The sequence below is a fragment of the Mesocricetus auratus genome, unplaced genomic scaffold (assembly GCF_017639785.1).
Source record: "Mesocricetus auratus isolate SY011 unplaced genomic scaffold, BCM_Maur_2.0 Super-Scaffold_4256, whole genome shotgun sequence".
NCBI classification, from domain to species: Eukaryota; Metazoa; Chordata; class Mammalia; order Rodentia; family Cricetidae; genus Mesocricetus; species Mesocricetus auratus.
Window position 1 is genome coordinate 26,882,456 of NW_024429182.1, and position 27,253 is coordinate 26,909,708.

Sequence of the window (27,253 nt, forward strand, 5' to 3'; positions counted from 1 at the left end):
AGTTGTGAGGAATCTGGGGATTATATGTCCAACTAGACCCCAGGACTCTCAATAATGTGTTATCTGACCATATTGGCCACTGAATGCTATATTACAATTAAGAAATTTCCTAAACACAGTGTCCTATTTTGAGCTCTTCCTGCTAGTCTGAGAAGTTCCTCCTCCCAGCACCCCACCTTTGTTTCCTTCTTTATCAGAGGCCTCCACTGGCAGAGCACACATGACTCAGAAACCGGTTCCCCTGGCTGTAATAATGATCCAGCTCAGGCATCATTACCTAGTAAGCCGATGCCTTTGCTTCATCAGCCGGTCTCTCCACAAGGTGTGTTGCTGTCACAGACAGCACTCCCAGGTGTGGAAAGACAGGACTCGCCACCGCCTTGGACTTCTAGGGACATTTTTTTCTGGGAAGAAATTTAATGTTAATTAAAAACGCCTCCAGAAGATTCACTGTTGCACTGTAGACGGGAGCAAACCCAGGAAGGACCAGCATGGGAATCCTATATTCTGAGGTATGTCCTATTTCTGAACATAGGGATCCAAAGAGGCTAAAAAATTGCTTGTATTTTTCACACATAATTTTCTACCCCTGTTATTGTGTCTTCTTTTTAATTCTGTTTATTTTCCTTGTGAGTTTTAAGTTAGGAAAGTTCCAGTGTGCTAGAATATTTAGTATTTGGTAATATTTTAACACAGTTTGAAATACTAAAGTTTTAGCTAGACCTGAGTTGAGAGTGATGGAATATATATTATCTGACATCCTAATTGCAGAGGTTATCTGAACATTGAAAAATAGAGCTGCAGCTAGATTGTGTCTCAGTTAACATGGGAGGGCCAGAGAAGCTTGCACCTAACTAGATTGTGTCTCAGTTAACATGGGAGGGCCAGAGAAGCTTGCACCTAACTAGATTGTGTCTCAGTTAACATGGGAGGGCCAGAGAAGAAACTTGCACCTAACTAGATTTTCTAAAAAGCCCCAAATTGGAAACCATGAATAGAGTAACGCCTTTAAGCCTGTTATGTGAAAGGAAGTTCACCTCTGTAAATTATTAATACAGATTATCACCATATAGAAGAGGTGACAGGCAGTACAGTCTTGGTATTTTGATTATTTCCCGCATTGAAAGTAATTTACTACACCAAATACATTTTAATATTGAAAGGATGATGTGATGATGTGAGAACAAGAGTATCAGAAGAACTACAATGTTACTATTATGACTATTATTATTATTATTATTCACCACTTACTCCCTCTCTGACACAATTAACTTGCTAACCTGCATTCCATTCCCCAAACTCAGGGGAACCTCTTTGATTTTGATCTTCTAGTATGAAAGACAGTTGTTTGGCATCTACTTCAAATGTGCATGTGTGAGCATGAATGTGAGTGTGTGAGCATGAGTGTATGAGTGTGTGTGTAGGCGTGTGTGTTTCTTGACTAAAAGCACACTTTGCTCATCTCCCCATTCTAGGAATACCTTGTTTAGTGATTTTGATCTCAAGAAGAGGTCACATATATATGAGGATGGAAAAATATACAAAATACTAAGGTTCCACTAGGGTAAATTATCTAAGTGTCAGCAAGAGAAATTTGTTTATAGTGAAGTTTCTAGGACAGCCACTCCAGAGTTCTGATTCAGCTCATACTTGGTTCAGAAAACTAGCTTTCAAGTGGTGAATCCCAGATGACTCTGTTGGGTGTGACTAGCTCACTACTGTCCTAAAATACAGAACTCTTGCTTAAGGAGGGTACCTTTTTGCATGGAGATAACCCCAGTCTTGTGGGAATGCAGGTTAAGATCATGCATTTGTCCCTCCAATTACGTGTATGGTCCCTTAAACTGTTCTGTGTGTAGCCTGGCTCATACCTACAGCTGCAGTTTGTAAGTGTCTAGAGACCAAAGCAATATAATTGCCTGTCAGTTTGGTGTTGACTTGTCAAGCAGTTGAGTTAGGTCAAGTACAGGCCAGATCAGGCATGTTTAACTACTTCCAAGAAGAGGTGAGAATATTTCCCAAAGGGACATAAAAGTTTAACTCTTCAACCATGTTAAAGATGAAATGAATTGGAGTTTTCTTTTTATTGTTCTGCTGCATTTTTCTAGAAAGAAAGATTTATTTAGTTCACTGCCAAGGGAATAGGGCTGGGAAGTTACATACATTAACATGATATTTCCTATAAAATCTAAAGTATGCCCATATACAAATACCACGAAAGGATCTCATAGGTAATTATACAAACTCGATATTAGTGTTAATCTCAAAAATGTGTGGTGTACGCGTGAAACAGATACTGTTGCTGTATTTGCAAAGGGAGGCAGCTTTTAGGCCCTTCCCTGTTATTTTTCTCAGCAATATGTTTCAGCATTGGCAATCTGAAGCTCTGGAATCACAGAGGAGATGTTAGTCACTGCAGAAATATGGTGTTTTATTTGTGGCAAATGCTTTCTCAGCTTGTAGAATCTCTCTTTGACATTAGGGAGAAGTTTCCATTTGATATCAGGGTTGGGGATGTAACTTGGTTGAACAATCCTCTGCTAGCCCGAGTTTACAAGCTGTAGTGTACTGTTGTTGCTCACTTCCATTACGGAAGTTGTTTTGCTCACCTCGCAGGGTTCCTCCACATGTCTGTGCGTTAGCATCTCCTAGAAAACTGCTACAGATGCAGTGCTTTCATCAGAGTCCCAAATATTATGAACTAATGGGTCAATAGTGAGACCAGAGCCATGTTTTAAAATGCCACAATACTTAACCAGGGCTTATAATCACCAAGTTCAAACACTGATCTAGTTCTCACACATTTTATTAGTTTCTAAACTGCAGCCTCTTCTTTTGTCACTTTTCAGCCAGGTCCGGTGGGTCTTCAGGCAAGAAGGGACTTTCATCCACGTTGTAGGCACACACCCCTACAGAAGTCTACTTTTAGGAAAGCAGCAGTCGAGTTAAGGAGACTCAACCATCTCCATTGGGGAAGGGCCTGGGAACTACTTGTGAATCTGGGCACTTGTTATGCAGTAGGGAATGCTAAAGGGCTTTCTGTGCAATAAGCCTGAGGGCAGAAGCAGCGCAGTCTGAAAGGCAGAAGGATAGTGAGCAGGCAACTCAGAAGTAGCAGGGATGGCTTAATGAAGACACGAGTTCATAAAGAAGAGCAGTGTTCTACACAACTGGCTCACCCAGAGACTCTGGCAACTAAAAAAGACATATGTCTTAGATACATCACTGTCCTAGAAGCAGGGGAAAATGCATGCTTTCTGTAATGATACACGTAATTAAAAAAACTAAAGCAAGGTGGTGTGACTGGGCGTGGGCTGGGAGATGATGCTTTAGGTGCAGTGGTCCAGAATCCCTCTGTGGCTCACCCATGTTGCTGACACTGCCAGACAGCCTTTTAGATCCCAAGAAATGTGAAGACCTGGAAAAGGTGAGAATACAGAATATTCAAGAACAGCTGGAATGTTGTAAACAAGGAGAAGAGTAGTGAATGAGTTTAAGGGAAAACCCGGGTTAGGTTCCATTAATTCTATATGCTATTTTTTCAACTGTGCCAAGCGTGGCTGTAGGTAGTGCCATCCATAGGCTACAGGCCAAGCCATGTGAGCCCACAACATAAGCATACTGTTAGCCAATATTTCTCCTCTTCCTTCTCTATTAGTGTGTCTTTATCTTCTTTTGTGTCTTCAATAACTTGTGGCTTTGGCCAGGCATCACCATATTCTCATGTAGTCACCGTTTCTGCCCCTTCTGGGCTCACCATTGCCAGATATATATGTATTTATGTATATGTATGTATATACAGGTATATATGTATACATGTGTATATGTATATATGTGTGTATGTATATATATGTACGTACATATATATGATCAATTTCTTGACCTCTTTTGCTTATGAACCTTTCTCTACCTTTATGTCATTTGTTATTTTTGTCTCAGATACTCCAAATATACCTCCAAATTCTCAAAATACAATTTCACATTTCTTTCTGTTCTTTGAACAGTGATCTTAAAATCTATAAGAAGTCTTATTTTTTCTTTTTGGCCTCTATCTTGGCACCCAGTCTGTCTCAATATGGCTTCTCAAATTTTCTTTACTGGACAAAGTTCTTTGGTAATATCTCCTATCATATCTGAGTGTGTGTGTGTTTGTGTGTTTGCTATATGATTCATGTACATGGGAAGGCCAGAGTACAGCCTTGGGTATTGTTCCTCGGGAATTGTTTACTCACTATCTTGAGAGACAGGGTCTTTCACTGGCCAGGTGCTGGCTGTTTAAGTTTGAATGGATGGATAGTGAGACCCAGATGTCTGGCTGCCTCACCTCCCCAGCACTGGGATGAAAAGTGATTACCATCAAATTTAGCTTTTTTTTTTCCGGGCGTTGGTGGCACACTCCTTTAATCTCAGCACTTGGGAGACAGAGGCAGGTGGATCTCTGTGAGTTCAAGGCCAACCTGGTCTACAGAGTGAGTTCTAGGACAGCCTCCAAAATACAATACAGAGAAACCCTGTCTGGAAAAACCAAAAAAAAAAAAAAAGAATGTTTCCTTCCAGCACCAACCTATGAGAAAAATTGGTACACAGATATTATGTGCCAAACTTAGCTTTTTTTTTTGACGTGGGTTCTGAATATGATATTGAAGTCTCCATGCTTGCAAGGCATCTGAGCTCGTCTCTCCAGTTCTATTATCAAAAACCATTTTGTTTTTAAAATTTTATTTTTGGGACAGGGTTTCTCTGTGTAACAGCCCTAGCTGTCTTGGAACTCACTTTGGAGACCAGGCTGACATCAAACTCCACAGAGATCTTCCTGCCTCTGCCTCCTGAGAGCTGGGATTCGCACCACACCAAGCTCAGAAACCATTTTAATAGAAAATAAAACAAAACAATCAAAAAACCCTTATGGCTATCAAATTCAAAATGATGCATAAATCTCCAAAAAGGACAACAAAGGACAGATTACAAGTGTGGACCTTTTTAGTTAAGCTCTGTCACAGGAAATGCTTTTTGTTCTGGGAAACTTTGCAGGACATTAACTGAAGGGACATTCTCTCAATGGGTGGGAAAGGAGACCTAACCTTGCATGGGGTCCCAGGTACATGCCCCCATAATTCAACCAGTTTTTCAGAGATCTGTTCACTCCCCAAATGAGAATTTATTTAAAAATGCCCTACAGATTTGCCTAAAACCAGAATAGCCTAAGCTTTGTTGTCCTTGGAAATTTACACAGAAAACACTTTTCATTTGTCTTCCTTTAACTCTTCTCTACATCAAATGCAAAGTAGTTTGTGTCCAGGGAAACCTTCTGAATGGGCATCCATTTTAAACTTTGCAACAGATTTTGTTTGTTAAAAGACTGCTATTGTCTTAGAACTGTTATAGGAAAGAAATCTTATCCACACCATGTAGGGATTCATGCCCTCTGTCTCTATTGTATTCCATTATGCAAAATGATCAAACTGAAGTATCCCCGAAGAACATAGACAGTGACAATTATTCTGGCTAGAATTTTGGAGTTTGCTCCAAGAAAGGCAAGGTGTGGTACTGGCACAGTCTAGGGTTCTTAATTGGATTAATTTACTCTGCTGTTTAAAGAATTAAAATGCAGAAAACATCCCAAGGGCAACAGATGGCAGGTGAGACATCCCAAACACCACAAACAGCCCCAGAGTCTGATGAAGAAAGACATTTACTCAGGGAGAGGATACATACAGGTACATGCAGTAGACAGATGCAGCACAGACTCTGCAAAGCCAGGGGCAGGGGAAGTGCGAGGACATGCTCGGTGTGAGAGTGTGTGTGTGTGTGTGTGTGTGTGTGTGTGTGTGTGTGTGTGTGATGGGGGTGGGGTGGGGTGGGGTGGGGTGGAATGACACTTGAAACAGGGGAGGGGGGACATCGTGGGAACCAAGAATCCAGTCTCTTCTCAACTGCAGGGTATTTTGAAGTCTCTGAAGAGGCTTGATTGGCCGACAACTGTTGTATAACAAATCCTGATCTGGCTCTGAACTTGATGAGCCCTGCCACAGCAGGGAGTTTTCTGGTTAGAGACAAAAGCCTACATGGCCTTGTTTTAAGCTATCAGGCACGTTCACATCCTGTCAGAAATGAAAAGGGGGATATAACAACTGACACTGAGGAAATCCAGAGAATCATCAGGACATACTTTGAAAACCTGTACTCCACACAATTTGAAAATCTAAAGGAAATGGACAATTTCCTTGATAGATATCACTTGCCAAAATTAAATCAAGAACAGATAAGCAGTTTAAATAGACCTATAACCCCTAAGGAAATAGAAGCAGTCATCAAAAGTCTCCCAACCAAAAAAAGCCCAGGGCCAGATAGCCCCAGTGCAGAATTCTACCAGAAATTCAAAGAACAGCTTATACCAATTCTTCTCAAAGTATTTCATGCAATAGAAGCAGAAGGGTCTTTGCCAAACTCTTACTACAAGGCTTCAATAATCTTGATACCCAAGCCACACAAAGACACAACTAAGAAAGAGAACTTCAAACTAATATCCCTCATGAACATCGATGCAAAAATACTCAATAAAATACTGGCAAATCGGATCCAAGAACACATCAGAAAATTCGTCCACCATGATCAAATAGGCTTTGTCCCAGGCATGCAGGGTTGGTTCAACATATGAAAATCCATCAAAGTAATCCACCATATAAACAAGGTGAGAGACAAAAATCACATGATCATCTCACTGGATGCTGAAAAAGCTTTTGACAAAATCCAACACCTCTTCATGATAAATGTCTTAGAGAGATCTGGGATAACAAGAACTTACCTCAATCTAATAAAAGCTATATACAGTAAATCAACAGCCACCATCAAACCAAATGAACAGAAACTCAAGACAATTCCTCAAAGATCAGGAACAAGACAAGGCTGTCCACTCTCTCCATACCTCTTCAATATTGTACTTGAAGTTCTAGCTAGAGTAATACGACAACAAAAAGGAGATCAAGGGGATATAAATTGGAAAGGAAGAGGTCAAACTTTCACTATTTGTAGATGATATGATAGTTTACATAAGTGACCCAAAAAAACTCTCCCAGAGAACTCCCAGAGCTGATAAATACTTTCAGCAAAGTGGCAGGATACAAGATCAACTCAAGAAAATCAGTAGCCCTACTATATACAGACGATAAAAGGGATGATAATGAAATCAGAGAAACATCGCCCTTTACAATAGCCACAAACACCATAAAATACCTTGGGGTAACGCTAACCAAACAAGTGAAAGATCTGTATAGCAAGAACTTTGAGTCTTTAAAGAAAGAAATTAAAGAAGAAAACAGAAGGTGGAAAGATCTCCCATGCTCTTTGATAGGTAGGATCAACATAGTAAAAATGGCAATCTTATGGAAAACAATATACAGATTTGACGCAATTCCATTAAAATCCCAACACAATTCTTCACATACCTTGAAAGAACAATAATCAACTTTGTATGGGAAAACAAAAGACCCAGGATAGCCAAAACAACCTTATTCAACAAAGCAACATCTGGAGGTATCACCATCCCTGACTTCAAGCTCTATTATAGAGCTATAGCCCTGAAAACAGCTTGGTATTGGCACAAAACTAGACAGGTAGACCAATGGAATCGAATTGAACTCCCTGATATTAACTCTTACAAATTGGAAAGGAAGAGGTCAAACTTCCACTATTTGCAGATGATATGATAGTTTACATAAGTGACCCAAAAAAACTCTCCCAGAGAACTCCAGGAACTGATAAATACTTTCAGCAAAGTGGCAGGATACAAGATCAACTCAAAAAATCAGTAGCTAGAAATATACAATGGAAAAAAGAAAGCATCTTCAACAAATGGTGCTGGCATAACTGGATGTTGGCATGTAGAAGAATGTGGATAGATCCATGTCTATCACCATGCACAAAACTTAAGTCCAAATGGATCAAAGACCTCAACATAAATCCAACCACACCAAACCTGTTAGAAGAGAAAGTGGGAGGTACCCTTGAACAAATTGGTACAGGAGAATGCTTCCTGAACATAACTCCAGTAGCACAGACACTGAGACCGACAATTAATACATGGGACCTCCTGAAACTGAGAAGCTTCTGTAAGGCAAAGGACACAGTCAGCAAGGCAAAAAGGCAACCCACAGATTGGGAAAAATATTCACTAACCCCACATCTGACAGAGAACTGATCTCCAAAATTTACAAAGAACTTAAAAAGCAAGTCTCCAAAACACCAGAGGATCCAATAAAAAAATGGGGTACAGAATTAAATAGAGAATTCTCAGTAGAGGAGTCTAAAATGGCTGATAGACACTTGAGAACATGCTCAACATCCCTAGCCATCCAAGGAATGTAAATCAAAACAACTCTGAAATACCATCTCACTCCTGTCAGAATGGCTAAAATCAAAAACTCCAAGACAGCTTATGCTGGAGAGGATGTGGAGAAAGGGGAACACTCCTCCACTGCTGGTGGGAGTGCCAACTCGTACAGCCACTTTGGAAATTAGTATGGCAATTCCTCAGGAAAATGGGAGTCAGTCTACCACAAGACCCAGCAATTCCACTCTTAGGCATATACCCCAAAGATGCACATTCATACAACAAGGATGTCTGTTCCACTATGTTCATAGAAGCATTACTTGTAATAGCCAGAACCTGGAAGAAACATAGATGCCCATCAACGGAAGAGTAGATAGAGAAAATGTGGTACATTTACACATTGGAGTACTATTCAGCTGAAAAAAAAACAATGGAATCTTGAAATTCACAGGCAAATGGATGGCACTAGAAGAAACCATCCTGAGTGAGGTAACCCAGCCACAAAAAGAGAAACTTTACATGTAGTCACTCATTTATGGATTTTAAACATGAATCAGGAGAGTGCCAGTCTACAATCCTACTGCCAGAGAGTCTAGGAAACAGAAGCTTCATCCAGAGACTGATGAAAGGAGAGGCAGATACCCACAAACACTAAACTGAACTCCTGGAATCCAGTGTCAGAAAGAGAGAACTGATAGGCAAAGGAGCTAAGACTGGGCTGGTTTAACCCACAGAAACAGTTGACCTGAACAAGGAGGAGCTCTTGGAGTCCACATTGATGGCTGTGTGGAAAGCATGGGACTGACCCAGACCCCCTGAATGTGGGTGTCAGTGAGGAGGCCTAGGTAATCTATGGGGCCTTGAGTAGTATTTATCTCTGGTGTACAAATAGACTTTGAGTGCCCATGCCACAATATGGGGGGTCTCTCTCAGCTGAGACTCTTGGGGGAGGGCCTAGGCCCTGACCTGGATGAAATGACATTTACTGGAGATCCACCATGGAGTGCTTCACCCTCCCTGGGGATCGGAGTGGAGATTGGGTGGGGGACTTGGGAGCCTGATGAGGAGGACTGGAGATGAAAGGAGAGAGAGGGAGCTGGGATTGACATGTGAAACAAGATTGTTTCTAACCTAAATAATAATAATAATAATAAAAAGAAAGAAAAAAAAGCTGTCAGGCTTTTGTCTCAGACCAGAAGGGTGAGGAGGAAGTCAGCCATCTTGGAAATTTGCCACCTTTATTAATTAGATGTCGGCGCTTTACCCATCTTTCTGCCTACCAGGGAACCTGTCTAGCTCCTGGTCTCTTAGCTCTGAAGGGAAATACTAATTTTGGTGTGTCTCAAAGGGATGCACAAAGAAGATTTCCCCATTGTTTAAATTCGGCTTCTTGGTTTCCTAGCATGTGCACCTTGTTCTTGCCAACCTTCCTGCTAGACTGCATGTCTAACTTGACTCTCATCCCCTCTGCTGATTCTTTCTTTCAAGTCCACCTTTGACCATATTGCCAATTTATGTGTGAGCTGGTAAACCAGCACTCTCCCAGCTGACAGACAGGTTTCTCAACTTCTGCTGGGCTCCTTCACTCCACCCTTCTCCGGCCATAGATTTGCTGAAGAAACTGCCACACCAGCTCAACCAGCTGTCATTTATGACTGTGATTCCACACTTGATGATTAAAGCCATTCCATGTTTTCATTCAGCCCAAACAGACAACAGACACTAGTCATTAGAATGCACCAATTCCCTGCCCCATGTTTCAGGAGTGTCTTCTACCCTTGGCTCCACCCCATCTCCTATGTCATTAACCCATTCATCTATGTAAACATTGATGTTATTCTTTTGCCTGTGTTTATCCATCTATATACTTATGACAAATACCTATTAAAATAATGTGTGGTGACCAAACCAGATTGTTCTGCCAAAAATACTTCAGCCAAGCTACAGTTCTCTCTACTGAGTTTATCTGTCCTTTTTCCATCACTTTGGCCTTGGAGTGAGAATTTTCCTTCTGGGTCATCATCTAATCCATTTTTTCCTGTCCTGTTATTTCTGCACTCTCTTTCATCAATCATCTCCTAGTTCATAACCACTTCTGCTCATCCTAATTGGATCCTTATGCTTCAATAATTAGAAAAGTATCTAGCACTAATTGAGGGTTTTGGATGAGTCAGCCCTGAACAAAATGCTTTGTCCACACAGTCAGGTTTAATTCTTTCTATATCATTATGCAGAAGGAACAGTTAGTGGATGAAGGAAACTCAGCACACTTGTTTAAACTGTTCAGGTGAACTGTCCAAATGACACCTCTGCTAAGTGGGAGAGTGAAGATTAGAACACAGGACGTTCACACCCAAAGCACCGTTTCTCACCACGATGTGCAGAATTCTGGTTGGCCTGTACGTGCTACATACTCACTAGTTTTACTGGTTGTTCTCCCTGCTGTAGTTGCTGTAACTTCCTCTCCCTGATTCTAGTTGTTCAAAGACAGTTCTTGCCCTGTCATATGAAACTGATGACTGCATATTGATTATCACATCTAGATTGTTCTAAATCTTTCCTTTTTTTTTTTGAAACTTTCGTATTTTGCTGTTAGGTTGTGTCTCTTTTGGGTTTCTACTACAGGGTATTTTTGTTGTTTGTTTGTTTGTTTTTTGTTGGTTTTAGCAGTGTCTTTTTGTCTATCTAGGATGACCTCAAATTTATTATGGAATCTAGTCTGGCTTCAAACTCTTGCTCTTCCTGCTTTTTTATCCTGAGTCTTGGGATTACAGGCAGCTGCCTCCCTACCCAGTATTTCTTTTTTTTAACCTCAGATATTGCTAATTCTAGGTCAGTTTTGGGAAAGCATTTGAATATATAGCCAAACTCTTGCAGGTCAGTGGCATGAGAAGACTGATCAGAATTCTGAGGATGTATAGATTACTGTTGGATGAAAATCTTGTACTTAAGATGAAAGTATCTAGAGGCAGAATGGATGGCAGTTACACTTCATAGTTTGGCTCATGTCTCTGTCACTTATGACACTTAACAATCTCTACTAGTTCCACCTGTGTGTAGTGAGTATAAAAAAATCAATCCTTTCCTTATAGGGTAGTTTTGAGGACTTTAGGAGTAGCTAAGGTACTCCATAAATGTTTGTTCACTTTAGGAATCACTCATTGATTTATTTACTCATGATGTGTATGTTGAATGTCTATGAGGTGTCACACACTGTGATGGATGCTGGAATGTAATGAGGAAGTGTAGACCACAATAATTGCTCTCATGTTGCTATCACGCTAGTTGATGAAAGATGACTGCCAATAACACTGATGGTCTGTTTTTAGCTGATGTGACAATTACAGATAAGTAATTTATAATGTATTGGCTCACCATTAGATAAAGAGCGAAGTGTAAGATTGTGGGTCAGTACTTGGTGAGGGTTCCATTGTACTTGGTTAGGGTTCCATTGTTCCATGGCAGAAAGGCAAAGAGAGGATGGCCAGAGAACAAACCAGAAGCAGACTTATTCTTTTAAAATATACGGAATCCACTGCCAAAATTAGCAATGCATTCATGAGAATCATGTCCTCGAGATCCAAAAACCTGGTATTCGTGCCCACCATTCAGCATCACCATACTGGGTACCTTAGGGTTTCTATTGCTTTGAAGAGACACCATGACCACAGCAATTCTTATAAAGAAAGCAATTAATTGGGGTGACTCACAGTTTCAGAGGCTTAGTCCATTATCATCATGGTGGGGAGCATGGTGGCATGCAGGCAGATGTGGTACTGGAGAAATAGCTGAGAGTCCTATATCTTGCAGGCAACAGGAAGTTGACTATGACACTCAGTGGTATCCTGAACATAGGAACTCTCAAATTTTGCCCACAGTGACATACTTCCTCCAACAAGGCCATACCCACTCCAACAAAGCCGCACCTTTTAATAGTGCCACTCCCTATGAGATTATAGGGGCCAATTACCTTCAAACTACCACACTGGGGTTCATATTTCTAGTACAGAAACTGTGAAGGATTCATTTAAACCAAAACAAACAGGATTTATTTACTTGGGCCAAAGGGATGTGTAGGAGTTGTTAGAAAGACAGCATTTGTAAGAACCGAGATGCCCCAAAGAATGCCCATGCTGGCCTCTCAGCAATCAGTCTGGGGTCCATGAATTCCTCCTTGTTCAGGTCAGTTATTTCAGTGGGTTTCACCTGCCCAGCCTGTCTTGACCCCTTTGCTCATGACTCCTCCCTCTCTGCAACTGGTTTCCAGGAGTTCAGTTCAGTGTTTAGCTGTCTGCCTCTGCTTCCATTAGTCACTGGAACAGATCAGCATTTATCCCTGGCATCCAGATGAATTTTGGGAGCTAATTCCACGTGGAAGGATGCTGTCTCAGCCTGGACACATGGGGGAGGGCCTAGGCCCTGCCCTGGATGATATGACAGACTTTGGAGATTCCAACACAAAGGGCTTCACCTTCCCTGGAGAGTGGAGTGGGGATTGGGTGGGGGATTGGGGAGCTTAAGGGGTACAGGGGAGGAGGGGAAGAAGAAGGAGCTGGGATTGACATGGGAAGCAAGTTTGTTTCAAATTTAAATTAAAAAAGAATGGAGAAGCACCTGTATCTAGTTAAGGACAGCATCCTGATCCAATTGGTCATGGTGGAGGGTCTTTAGTAGGAATGTGATGAGCAGTTATGTGTGGGGAGGATGAGCAGGAGAATGGGTAGGTGAGACACAGAGAGATAACACAGTCACAGTAGAGAGCAATGAGGATCTGAACCCAGAACGAGCCCCGAAAGAGTTGGTGCTGGGCATACAGAGGACTTTAGTTTTAGAGGTAATTTTCCAGGTGTGACTACTCTAATCTAAAGTGCCTCTAGTTCCATGAACATCAACAGTCCAACAGCTTTTCTTCCTGCCCAAATGGATGCTTACCTCTTCTTTTTTACTTTCCACTTTGTCAGAACTTTTCATGATTTTAATTATTCTTTACCTACCATAAACTGCACATTTAAGAAGTACAGTGGAAAAAACTGACAATTGAGCAATAAATAGTGACAAAAACAGGGTTTCTACTCCATCTCTATACATTTATCGTTTCCTTATATTGGGAACTCTGAACCCCTCTTTTCTATTTACTTATAAGATGTATAACAAATAGTTTAGAACAGTAGCCACCTTTCCATGCTGTTCTAATTAGTTCTACCACTAGTGGATACTGACAGGCCACTACTACTTCCCTGGTGGAAGGCTCTCCACTGCCTGTGTACTTTTCTTTTTTTTTCAATTTTTTTATTTTAAATAGCTTGTTTTACATGTCAATCCCAGTTCCCTCTCCCTCCCCTCCTCCCGCACTCCCCTTTCCCCCCACCCTCCCACCCTATTGCCAAATCCTTCCACATAGGGAATATCAGAGTCTGTCATTTTACTCTGGGTAGGGTCCAGGCACTCCCCTAAGAGTCCAGGCTGAGAGAGCATCCCTCTTTGTGCTATAGGCACATGAAGACTGCTTGTATATCAGGGATAGACACTGATCCACAGCTCAGGGCCCCATAGGTTGCCCAGGCCTTCTCGCTGACACTCACATTTGGGGGGTCCAGATCAGTCCCATAATGGCCTCCTCACTGTCAGTCTGGGATCCAAGAGCTCTCCCCTGTTCATATCAGCTGTCTCTGCTGGTTTTGCCAGCCCATTCTTTGCCAATTTGCTCATCACTCCTCTCTCTCTGTCACTGGGTTCCTTGGGTTCAGTTCAGTGATTAATTGTGTGTTTGCCTCTGCTTCCATCAGTCACAGGATGAAGGCTCCCGGATGGTTATAGACATCAAGTTCATTATCAGGAATGGGCATTCGAGGTGGTCTCTCCACTATTGCTTAGCTTGCCAATTGGTGTTATCCCTTTAGATCACTAGAGGTCGCTCTGGTGCCTGATCTGTATTTGATCCTATGATTCCCTCTTCCCCCTATTCTACCCCCACCCCCTCAACTTCCTTTTCCCCCATGACCAACTCTCTTCCTTTTCACCCGCTCTCTTCTTCCCAGGTCCCACTCCCCCCCACTCCTTACCGTGTTCCCCATCCATTCAGGGGATCTTGTCTCCATCCTCTTCTCTTGGGTACTATGCATATATGCATATCTTTTAGGTTCTTTCCTGTTTCCCAGACTCTCTATCAGTGGAAGTGCAAACTGGCACTATCCTGATCCATGTCTAAAATCCATATATGAGTGAGTACATACCATGTTTGTCTTTTTGCGACTGGGTTACCTCACTCAGGATGGTTTCTTCCAGTGCTATCCATTTCCCTGCGAATTTCAAGATTCCATTATTTTTTTCTGCTGAGTAATACTCCATTGTGTAAATGTACCACATTTTCTCTATCCACTCTTCAGTTGAGGGGCATCTAGGTTGCTTCTAGGTTCTGGCTATTACAAATAATGCTGCTATGAACATAGTGGAGCAGATGCCCTTGTTGTATGAACTTGCCTCATTTGGATATATGCCTAAGAGTGGAATTGCTGGGTCTTGTGGTAGATTAACTCCCATTTTCCTGAGGAATCTCCATACTGATTTCCAAAGAGGCTGTATGAGTCGGCACTCCCACCAGCAGTGGAGGAGTGTCCCTCTCTGTCTACATCCTCTCCAACATAAATTGTCTTCGGTGTTTTTGATTTTAGCCATTCTGACAGGAGTAAGATGGTATCTCAGAGTTGTTTTGATTTGCATTTCCCTCATGGCTAAGGATGTTGAGCACTTTCTTAAGTGTCTCTTGGCCATTTTAGCCTCCTCTACTGAGAATTCTCTATTTAGCTCTGTACCCCACCTTTTAATTGGATCCTTTGGTGTTTTGGAGACTTGTTTCTTGAGTTCTTTGTAAATTTTGGAGATTAGCCCTCTGTCAGATGTAGGGTTAGTGAATATCTTTTCCCATTCTGTGGGCTGCCTTTTTGTCTTGCTGACTGTGTCCTTTGCCTTACAGAAGCTTTTTAGTTTCAGAAGGTCCCATTTGTTAATTGTCGATCTCAGTGCCTGTGCCACTGGCCTGTGTACTTTTCTTACACCAAGCTGCCTCCTACTGGAAACAGTGCAAAACAGCAGGGAATCGGTTCAGTTTAAGTGTTTTCCACCAGAAGTTACTGTTGTTTGTCCCCGTTGTGTAAGATGCCTTTGGGTAGGCAAGAAACTAGCAGAAACTGGACGTTCAGCATGGGAGACTCACTTATGGAGAAAGCTCAGTTGGGAACCTCAGGGGACTGCCTCAGCTTCCCTAGTTGATCTTTCCTGGACGATTGCAAGCCTTGCTTTGTTCTTTCAGTAAACCCACTTCAGTCATCTCAGATGTGAACTCCTGACTTGATCTTTGCTATCTACACTCTGCTTCTATCCGGTACTTGCATATTTGTTCTTTTTCTTTTGTTCACCACGTGCTTAATAAACTGACTCATTTGAGACCAAACAGAACCACACAGAACAGTGAGTGTCTTAGTCACTGTTTTATTGTTGTGGAGAGACAGCATGCCTGTGACAACTCTTGTAAAAGAAAGGAGTTTGTTAAGGGCAGCTTACCATTTCAGAGGGCCAGTCCATTATCATCCTGGGGGAGAGCATGGCAGTGTGCATGGCTTTGGGGTAGTAGCTGAGAACTACATCATGATATGTAGGCACCAGGTAGAAAGGGAAACTCTCAGAGCCATTGCCAGTGGTACACCTCCTTCAATAAGGAAGGCCACACCTCAAAAGTTCAAATCTACTGGAAAAGCTGAACAACTTAGACTCATTTCAAATTTAGATTAAATGAATTTATTCTTACTTCTAGCAGAAGGACAGCAGCCTTAGAGCCAAACATCATGCCACACCTAAATTAAATGAATTTACTCTTATTGCTAGCAGAAGGACAGAGCCTTAGAGCCAAATCATGCCATACATAAGGGGGCTAAAGGGAGGGTTATAAAGGTGAATAGCAAAGGTGGACATTACATTATCTATGAAATTCACAACTGCACAAGAAAATGGTTTTACTCCCCTCAGTTGTTTCTCTTTCTGTTTGGATAGTAATAAAAGGCCACCTCATCCGAGTCCCACTGCAAAAGCAAGCAGTTAAACAGCAAGTTTGCATAAGCAGAAAACAAGTAGTTAGACACCTCACAGCAGGAGCACCATTACCCTAGTCTTATCTCACCTGCAGGCCACTAGGATCTCACAGGTGTGTCAGGGCCCTTAGGGATGCCTGCAACCATATTAAGTTTCTTTAGCCATCATAGGGGAGTTATGTGCAAATTATTACATAGATCTGAGCACTCTAGAGGGAGTGTCACTAAATGCCTGGCATAAAGCAGGCAATAACACTGTATCATCACATTAGGGCTCTCTGTCACATCCCTACAACATCTATTCCGAAAAGGCCACACCTCTTAATCCTTGCAAAAAGTTCATCAAGTAGGGACTAAGCATTCAAATATGTGAACCTATTGGGGCCATTCCTATTCACACCGCCACAGTGGTTTATTTATTTATTTTTTGTGTACACAACCAGACACACAAACACACACACACACACACACACACACACACACACACACACACACACACACATGAACCCAGGGCTTTGCATACATTTAGCATCAGCTCTAACACTAAGTTACCCCTGGCCTCTAATACTTAACTTTTCAAAAAACAGAAACTGTTCAGATGATCAGGCCATATTTAAGTAATATTCCCTGTGCAAAGTGGGAAAGTCACCAGTAGCTATCTCTTGTTCTTCCTATTTTTAGTTTTACTCAGTAAACATTTTAAAGAATCCAAGAAGAGTGGTGATATATTATTTATGATTTATCAAAGCTTGCCTGAGCATTCAGAAAGCAAAGTCAGTCACAAGCTATAGAGATCAGGTGCTGGTGGTACATACCTTTAATCCCATCACTTGGGAGGCAGAGAAGACAGATCTATGTTAGTTCAAGGCCACACAAAATATATCCAGTCCTAAATAGCAACAGCTCACATGGCTTTAATCCCAGGACTCACGAGAGGTATACAAGACAGGAACAGGGTCTCAGAGCTGACATTCATTCTCCAGTCACATTGAGGATAGGAAGACATTGAGGGAACTGGGATTGACATGTGAAACAAGATTGTTTCTAACCTAAATAAAAATAAAATAAAATAAAACTTCCTAAGAAAAAAAAGAGAAAAACAAAACAACAAAAAAAGAAGTCTCAGAATTCTCCAGCCACACTGAGGAGAGGCAGTAGTCTAAGGCTTGAAAGAACTGGTGGATCAGCCATTTGGGCCTGAGGTAGTATCAACTACTTTGCTTTTCCGATCTTCAGCTTGAAGGTTGAATCCAAATACCAGTATCTGGGTTCTTTTATCTTTTGCGAAACAAAGAAGAGGGATTTCGATCTTGGAAGTAGGAGTCAGTAAGGCCATAGATAGTTGAAATAGACCAGGTATGGTATAATGGGGAGCTGTGGGAACTGTGGATTACTGCAAACAGTTGCCACTAATCACCAATTAGCTAGTGTCCTTTTTGTAATATGGTTCAGCATTATGAAATCTATAACAATTTAAAGAGAAGCAAGAAGGTAAACTGTTGTAGAATTATTTAAAAATTTGACAAGAGATTATACCTTCAAAGTTACCTGCTCCCAAACTTCATAGCAGACCCAGTTCTCCAGAAGCACAGAGCCAATAGAATGCAGCCATAATTTTAAAGGGAATATTTATTAGATTCGTTTACACAATCAGAGGCTGAAAAAAATCCTACAATAGTAATTTGTAGGCTGCAGAGCCTGGGAGGCCAGAGCCAACTATGCTCAAGGAATTTGACACCAGCAAATAAAAGCAAAAAGGGGGAATCAATGACATAGCTCCAGAGCTCCAGATGACAAAAGGTCCTAGACCCTGGAGAGACACTGTGGTAATCTGCTTTCAAAGGCAGAAGAGTCTGAAGTCCATCATTTGCTTTTTGTATTTGCTTATTTTTGTGTGAGTACTCGCGTGCTTATGCTATAGTGTAGGTGTAGAGTCAGAGGACATTTTGCAGAAGTTGGTTCTTTACTTCTTCTTTATGGGTTCCTAGGTCAGAACTCAGATCATCAAGCTTGGTGGCAAGTGCCTTTACCCGATGCAGAGAAAGTCATATGTATTTTTGTTACCCACTGTAGCCCCGAACTCTTTCCTTCCCAATGCAGTCCACTTTAGCCAGATTTTGCTTTTTTTTGAAAATCTCTTTAATTTTCAATTATGATATGAAAACGTTCTTAGTGAATGAGAGTCATAATGTTTCTCCCATTTATTTGCTCATTCATTCACTTCTCTTCTGCCTGTTCCATGCGGCAAGCAATTTTGGGAAAGGTAAACAGATCTTCATGGATATATCCTAGACTTAGAGTAGTGGTTTTCTTGTTTGTTCTTTTTTGTTTTTGTTATTCTCAGTGATTCATGCCTGTATTTCAAGAACTGTTCTGCTCTTCTTGACTCAGCCCATCTGCCAGGCAGCCTACCAGAATGACTTGGGGCAGGTGTGGCGGTGGGTAAAAGAAGACAACTGTTATGTGGATGTTCAAGATGGCTTCAACGGAGACACTCCCCTCATCTGCGCCTGCAGGCGAGGGCATGTGAGAATTGTCTCCTTCCTTTTAAGAAGAAATGCTGATGTCAACCTCAAAAACTTGGTGAGTTTGCTGTGTAATGATGGTCTAATAGAATGGTATAGTATCTATTCTGCAATTTCAATTGCCATAACTCAGAAAAATACATGGGAACATTCTGGAATGTGTCTTTAGCCAAACATTTTGTCCTCACAGATACATTTACAAACTGTATACAGCAAAAGAAAAAAGACTATATGGCTAGAATAAGCAGTGTAGCTCTGATATCTGCCAAAAGAAGAGCAAATAAAATAAGTTAAAATAATTAAGTAGGCAAACCAAAGCAAGCAAACAGAACCAGGGGAGGTTGTGATGGGACTGTGACAGAAGGGGAGAGGGTAACTGTGAAGATTCTCCTCAAATGCTGGAATTGCTGAGTGTTGGTTTTTCTTCTTATAACTTCTAAATATCAACAACTCTCTTTTTCCTGCTAGTGTCTTGCTAGACTGAAAGCAAAAGTAAAGCATTTCAGCCAGCAGGGATGTTTCTTGGTGATGTCATTGTGCCTCTGAAAAAGAGGATGGTGCACTCTGTTGGTTGTAGGCAGGCTCTCCTTTCCTGTTCTGCTTCCTTCAACCCATCTTGTCTTCTTGCTCTCTTCAGTATTGCAAAAATAATGGGGGACAGGCGACACTGCCTGCCATTATTTAGATTTTTATCTGTTGTTTTTATATAGGTTGGATTTTTTATGATTTTTTTCACTGACACATATTCATGTACTTGGTGCTGGGTTACATGAGAGTATTTTCACTCAAATCCATTCTGTACTTTGAACATATTCTCCATCCTCCTTATCTTCTCTTTCCTCTCCTTTGTTACCTAAGACAGTTTTGCTTCTATTTTATCTTAAATGTTGGTACATGACTGTATGTGTCTTTGTAAAGTCTACAACCCACCAATGGAAGAAAATGGGATGTTTCTCCATGACTGACTTAGTTCACGTCACTTGACTATCTCCAGTTACACCCATTTTTTTTGTGTGTGAACAGTATGACTTCATTTTTTCTTCATAGCTAAAAATTTCCATATGCCTATGTACCACATTTGGCTCATTTACTACTCTGGTGATGGGCATTTCATTTAGCCTGATAACTTAGCTATCATGAAGTGTGATGCTGTAAACATGTGCAAACATTGTATCTGTGATGATTTGGAGGTGATACCCAGGAGTGGTGTAGCAGGACCATGTGATAGATCTGTCTTTGTGTGTCTGTGTGTGTGTGTGTGTGTGTGTGTGTGTGTGTGTGTGTGTGTGTGTGTGTGTTTGAGGTACAGCTATGCTGATTTCCCACAGTGGCTGGACTAGGTACATTCCCACACTGTATTAGCATTCCTTTTTGTTTACATTCTTGTTAGTGTTTGTTGTTACTGATTTGTATTCCTGGGGACTGTTGTTTTGACAGGGATGGATAGAATATTAATAGAATTTTAATTTGCATTTCTCTTATGGTTAGTGACATTCATCTTTTCTTCTTGTTTGTTAAACATTTATAAATCACCTTTTGAGAATAGTCTGTCTTTTCATTTGCTCCTTTATTGAGTGGTTTGATTTCTTGTCATTTTGGTTTTTCAGTTCTTTGTGAATTCTAGGTACCAATCTCCTGTCAGTTGTAGAGTTGGCTCAATCTTCACTTGAACCATTATTTCTTCTACCATGCAGACATGTTTTATCCCAGGAAGTCCCACATGTCAGTTGTCATTAGTTCTTTCACAACCAGAATTTTATTCAGAGAGTCTTTGTCTATGTCTACATCTTGAAGTGTTTTCCCTACTTTACCACTGCAGTTTCAGAGTATTATGATATGCATGCTCTTACATTCAGATGTTTGTCCTCTTTGGACTTTATTTTTGTACAGTTTGAAAGATAGGGATGTAGCTTTATTCTTCTACATGTGGACATTCAATTTTACCAGAACCGTTTGTTGAAGAGGCTGTTCTCCCTTGTTCTCCTTTATGTGTCTGCATGTCCTCACACAGCCTCTACCTCACCAACTTCTTTGTCTCCAGCAGGTTTTATAGTAACATCCTTAGGTTATCCAAGCACACTATAGGCTCTGCTGGAGACGAAGACATTGCAATAGGAAGTATCTGAATCTGAATATTGGAAGATGGTATATGACATACAAGAATGGTCCACTAGAATCTCTAGGGAGTGAACTACGGAATGCTGGATAACAGCTGTCAAAATCTCTTATTTCTGTAGAAAAGTAAAAATGGAAATTTTACAATCAGAATGGGAGGGAGTCTGGAGTCCCCCCCAGGAAGACTGGTACAGTTAGGGGAGTTCTTACCTATCAGTGAGAGACAATAAAACAGAGCACTGCTGAACCAGAATCATAGTGTCAGACAGAGTTCAGAATCTATGCTACACTTTCAGTTATAGGCATTAAAAAAAACAGGAAAGAGACAAAAGTTGGTTGCATAAGCAATAGAGGAAGGTAAGGTACTAGGAAAACCGTCTCAGGCACATGTCCAGCAGAACCTTTAGTCTGCTAGGAAGACACAACATCAAAATGGTACAGTATTCAGCGGTGTGGAATTAGAGCCAGAGTCCACAGAGGAACAGCTGCATGAGTTATAAGAGTATGTCAGACCTCAGGAAGGACCCTCTGGGATGAAACAAGCACTCACAAGGGCACCTGTGAAGGATTTCCCACTGATGGCACTAACTCCCTGGAAAGGTCACACTTGGGGCATGATTGGATCCAGGAGTCCAATAAAAACTAATTCTCCAGGGTGGGTCCACATTCAGAACCCACACCGGTGACCAAGCGCTATCTATATCTCTGTATCTTTTCATGCTGACTTCATTCCTTTGTCTATATCTATATCTATATCTATATCTATATCTATCTATCTATCTATCTATCTATCTATCTATCTATCTATCTATCTTCTCTCAAAAACCAAAACAAGCATGAGGATTTGTTCTGTGATGGTCTGCATGTACACCTATCTCTATTGTTCATTTTTGGTCCTTCCCTAGTGTTTCCTTCATAGTATACAAATTCAACATTCTAGTGAACAAAACTCTGAGTTAATTAAATCAGATGTGTATCACAAAAGGAGGCACTTAAACTGAAAATGCATATGCAGTATATGGTTTTGAATATGCGGTATAGTCCCACATTTTAAAATCCTATATATGTTTGTTTAAGAGACCTGAAGATAATGTCAGTAACTCTGTACTACTTGAAATGGGCACCTTAGAAATTGAAAAAAAAGCATGAATTAAGTCTTTTGGTATGGTAATCTAAAAGCTATGGAATATAAGTTAAAGAATCCTTTTCTTAATTATAGAAGGAGAGAACCTGCTTGCACTATGCTGTGAAGAAGAGGTTTACCTTCTTTGATTATCTACTCATTATCCTTTTAATGCCTGTCTTGCTTATCGGGTATTTCCTCATGGTGAGTACTGTTGCTAGGGCGAAGGGCAGATGTGTAGAACAGCCATATAGTGACTCATCAGGTTTCTTCCGGCAGTGTGATGTAAAGAAATGGCAACAAAATAAGCCCTTGGGTTGTGCAGGTGTTTCTTGACTTACAGTGGGGTCCTATCTCAATGAACCTCCCATAAGTGAAAATGCATGTGCTTTATGCAACCTGTCATATGCTGTGTCTTAGCATCACAGTGCATTCTAGAATAAATACAGGGTGTTACCAGCTAGCTGGTCACACTGGGATTTGTAATTCACCTCCATCACCCAGCAGTACAAGAGTCTCAGAATCACTGACTGATGTTTGTGTTTTACATCATCTCTCCCCAAGTTTCTGAATTTTAAGGAGGAAAAATCTCAAGTCCCCTGCCTCTGGAAGCTGACAATCACTGAAGGTATTTTTGGAGGTTCTGACCCAACCTCTCACCTTGAGGAACTGAATCACACTGGCATGGGTCTTTGGCAGGATAACTTTCTTGAATAAATAAGTAGGTAGATAGTGTAAGAATCATACTAAGTAGAAGATCAAAGTTGGCTATTTTGCTTGCTTTTTGTTTTCCTCAAATAGGAAGACTAATCTGCACTAATTCTTTCACTGTTTTCCTACCTGGGTCCCATCATGATGAGCCCCATCATGGAGAGATAACTAAAACAGTGCATCCCTTAACCAGGTTAAATAAATTGCTATGCTACCTCCTTTTTATAGATAGCAGACAATAGGCATTAGTTATCCCTGTTAACACAAGTTTCAGTACAAATTCTGCCAGTTGAAAATGCTATTTTCTACTTAGGTACTTAAAGGATGCAGAATTTAAGGAACATGTTGAGAATCCTTTAATTCACTTCTGAACACACCATCTGAGCACACATATTTGGAGGCTTTTTGAAAAGAAATTGCATGTGTCTTTATCTCACATTATTTGAACATTTGTCGTTTATGGGCACAAAGAATCTGACATTCGCTTGCATTTTAGAGGTTTTGAAGAAATGCATTCCAAGATGATGACTAAGGCTTGTTCAGAATTCACTGTCACACATAGCTCTGCTTTCAAACATGGTCCAGAAGTTGGAGGTCTAGGTAAAGACACTGACTGTAACCAGTAGCCCAGCTTTAACTGCATACCTACACTATTAGGGAGACCTGGGATGGTAAGTTTATGCTACACAAGGAATAGGTATCTTGGGATGAATTACAGGGGAAATGACTAGAAATGACTAAGTGACTTCAGAGAAGGGGCAGAGCAGAAAGAATTTATAAGGTGACACAGAAGGACAGCACAGTAGGGAAGACACCTAACTGGAGCTTCAGAGGTTGCATGGGAAAAATGCCAGGCCTTGCTTATATGAGCAGCAAGGTCTTTGTCTCCTCAGGTGAGCAGCATGGAGGAAGGTTCCTACCGTAGTGTGGTCAGAATCTTAACAGGCAAAAAGCACTTTTCTGAGGAGTTTCACCTTGTACCATTCTCCTGCCCTTCACTGTATGTTTATGTAGGACCCCCTTATGTGCAGGCCAGATGTTATGGGAAAAAACAAGGGCAGTCTTTGCTCTCATCAGTTACAACATAATGGGTAGTTGGTTGCTATTGGATGACATGGATTTGCGGGAAATTACTATAAATCCGGGGACTCAGAGGATATGGGCCATTATAAAAGTCTAGAAAAAAAGGATTTTACCTGACCAGGTAGGCCATGGAAAGCCACAGAAAAGGGACACAGATTGGGAGTATCACAAACAAATGTCTAGGCAAAGAAAGCTTCCAGTTAAAGAAATATCCTATGACATGTTTCTCTGCAAGGAGAATACTCAGTAGGAAATGAAGACTTAACAAAATCCATTGTAACGGGTTGGGGAGCCAGGAGGTAAAATACACAAGAAGGTTAAGGCCATATGGCCTAGGGCCACTCAAGAACTTTGATATATGGGAATTGAAACTTTTGAGCTCACAAGGGGGAGACAGGAACTAGATCTCTTTCTCATATGATGTGGCAGAAATGGGGTTAGGCCTTTGAATGTGCATTCTTAACAAATTCCTGGATGATGAAACTTATGTTCCTGAAGCAAAGCTTGAGTACTGTGGTTTAACTGATACTGTAGGGTGTGTGTGTGTGTGTGTGTGTGTGTGTGTGTGTGTGTGTGTGTTAAGAAGTAGGAGCATGGATTAACATGCAGCCAATTGATTGAAGCAGTCCCAAGCAAGATGTACAAAATGTTTGTGTAACACTTTCTTATACTTGTTGTTCGCAACAGGTATCAAAGACGAAGCAGAACGAGAATCTTGTGCGCATGCTCCTTGATGCTGGTGTTGAAGTTAATGCTACTGACTGTGTATGTTTGCAATTTAAAATAATCCTCAGATGATATACCTTGATAGAATACTTGTTGTTGACAAAGTTGCATGCTTTATTTTCTCGATGTTTATAGAGTTTTGTTTTCTTTTTTCTCATTGTCTTCAGGTAACTTTGAAGTTATTGGTATTCTTCTGCTAAATGCATGAGCATACAAATCTAAAATAATTTTCATTTGACTATAGTGATACCTTAGGGAAAATGATGCTAAAATACTATCCTTAACAGTTTGGCAGCTGAAGTTAGGTGTAATGCCTATTTGTACATTTAATCTTGCCATTTATTAGTTAAATGGGCTTGGAACACTATAAGCACATCTGGCTCAATTTTCTCATCTATAAAATGGAGATTAAAACAAATTGTGCTGGAGCCTGAACTCAGAACATCATACATGCTAGGTAAATACTCTACCACTGAGCTATACATATCCTTCTTAAATTTTTGTTTGTTTGTTATGAAACAACTTTTTGTTAAATTATTCAGGCTGGCCTTGGTCTTGTGACCCTTCAGCTTTAGACTCATGAATATCTGGTATTACACACCTGTCCAATATGCCTAGTTGCAAATTGAAAATTAGTACTGACCTTATAGGACAGGTTCCAGTGAAGTCCTCAGAAGAGATTAGAATGAAGTCAGTGCTTACTGCATGTTAACAGTTGCTGCCATCATGATCTCAGTCACTAGAAGAGAGGTCTCTTTCATAAATGGAAGAGAGATAAGGTCAAAGTTCAGAGAAAAACCCCAGTGTTTATAGGAGCCGCAATATCCAAAGCACCGTCAGCTCCCTCCTTCCCACAAGGCAGTGGAAGATTTCCTTTTCCCCTTTTACTCCAGATTTACTTTTGCTGATGCTCAGGGTCAGCTGAAATTTTATTATCCCATTGTTTCATTTTCTTATGTTGGTTAGATAAAATTTTAGATTTCCAATATTTTAGCAAAAAGGGCAAATTGAAACTTGATTTAAAAGGACTTAAATTCCCATTTGTGGTGCTTAACTTATTCTCTGGGCATTACCATTGTTTTGTGATAAATGTCGACCTCATTCTTGTTTCTATTAATTATTTATATTATTTAATATTATATTTTATTTGTATTTAAATGAAGATGAGTTTAATACCTCTGTGTTTCAGTATGGCTACACTGCTTTGCATTATGCATGCCAGATGAAAAACCAGACGCTCATCCCCCTGCTTCTGAAAGCCCATGCAGACCCCATGATCAGGAACAAGGTAAGGGCCTAGCAACTGTGCTCCTTCCTGGTGCAAGCTTTTCTCATCTGTGTCTCTTGTACAAGTGAGTTCACTGTCTCTCCTGTGAGTTACAGTAATTAATTGGTCCTCTTAAGGAAAGAAAGATCACACTCCTTCTATTTTTGAAATTTAAACATGTATCAATATTTTTCACATTTGGGATTAAACACAGCATGTTTAATATGCTGGGCAAGGGCTCTACAACTGGGCCTCGTGTCCAAAACCCATTTGCTTTGTAAATTTTGAGACAGGGTCTCACTCAGCTGCCCAGGTAGGGCACTGAATGCCTTCCAGTCTGTTACTTTTTCTTTAGACTATGCATGCATGTATTTGAACAGGAGGCTATTTGAAGCCTCCACAAAGTCTGAGAATCAACACCCTGTATGACCTGCTGACTAGTCCTTATAGACATCTGTTTTTTCTACAGCATGGTGAGAGTTCACTGGATATCGCACAGAGACTAAAATTTTCCCAGATTGTATCGATGCTAAAGAAAGCCTCATAGTCCTGGGACTTCTCAGTGGCAACAGAGACACAGCTGAAGGACTGGATGTTGTCCCTGTCTTGGGTGATTGCTCTGTGGCCACTCAAGCTGGATGCATCAGCCTTGTGACAAGCCCTGGACTTTTATTCAGTGGAGGTCACCATGGCGAGGATCCTCTGAAGGACCCATTACACTTGTTGGAATCTCTATTACTGTCAAAACTGATTTTTTAAAAAAAATTCTAATTCAGTGTCTTCTAAAAACAAGTCAGAGCTACCTGAGGTAATATTTTCGCTTCCCAATTGTGTCATCCTTCAGAAAACTTTGCCCTACATCCTGTCCAGGGAGACAAATGGCTCTTCACAGGCCCCTGACATACTAAGCCAAACAATCAGAGCATGTGTATTTAAACAGCAATACACACATATGTGGGGAGTTAAAGACTCCAGAATAAGTATTCCTTTGATCGAAAATATTCAATAAAACATCTCTCAGATGTCAGCTATGAGTTTGTCTAAACCGTAGAAATTGGCACATGTTCCATTGAAGAACTGGTGTTTATTGTTTGCCAGGGGCTGGCTGACCTACATACCAGCATACATTTCACCATCAGTTTATAAATAAATGTTTTTTAGTTTATAATTTATGTAAGTATCAAAAATGTCTGTACAGAGTTCTTATGGGGCTGAAGTTGTAGCTCTGTGGTAGATCATGTGTTTGCTATGCATAAAACCTTGGGTTTAGCTGGGTGGTGGTAGCTGATG

The 27,253-nt window shown here is 40.8% G+C and overlaps 1 protein-coding gene across 1 annotated transcript; it reads left to right on the forward strand.

Annotated features, from left to right (window-relative positions):
• The first annotated feature begins 274 nt into the window (after window positions 1–274).
• Window positions 275–26,990, forward strand: Ankrd22 (ankyrin repeat domain 22). The gene is made up of 6 exons (XM_040745323.1): window positions 275–512; window positions 18,805–18,996; window positions 22,273–22,380; window positions 24,658–24,735; window positions 25,886–25,984; window positions 26,433–26,990. The coding sequence occupies exons 1-6, from the start codon at window positions 492–494 to the stop codon at window positions 26,508–26,510; spliced, it is 576 nt and encodes a 191-aa protein (XP_040601257.1). The 5' UTR covers window positions 275–491; the 3' UTR covers window positions 26,511–26,990.
• Window positions 26,991–27,253: the final 263 nt, after the last annotated feature.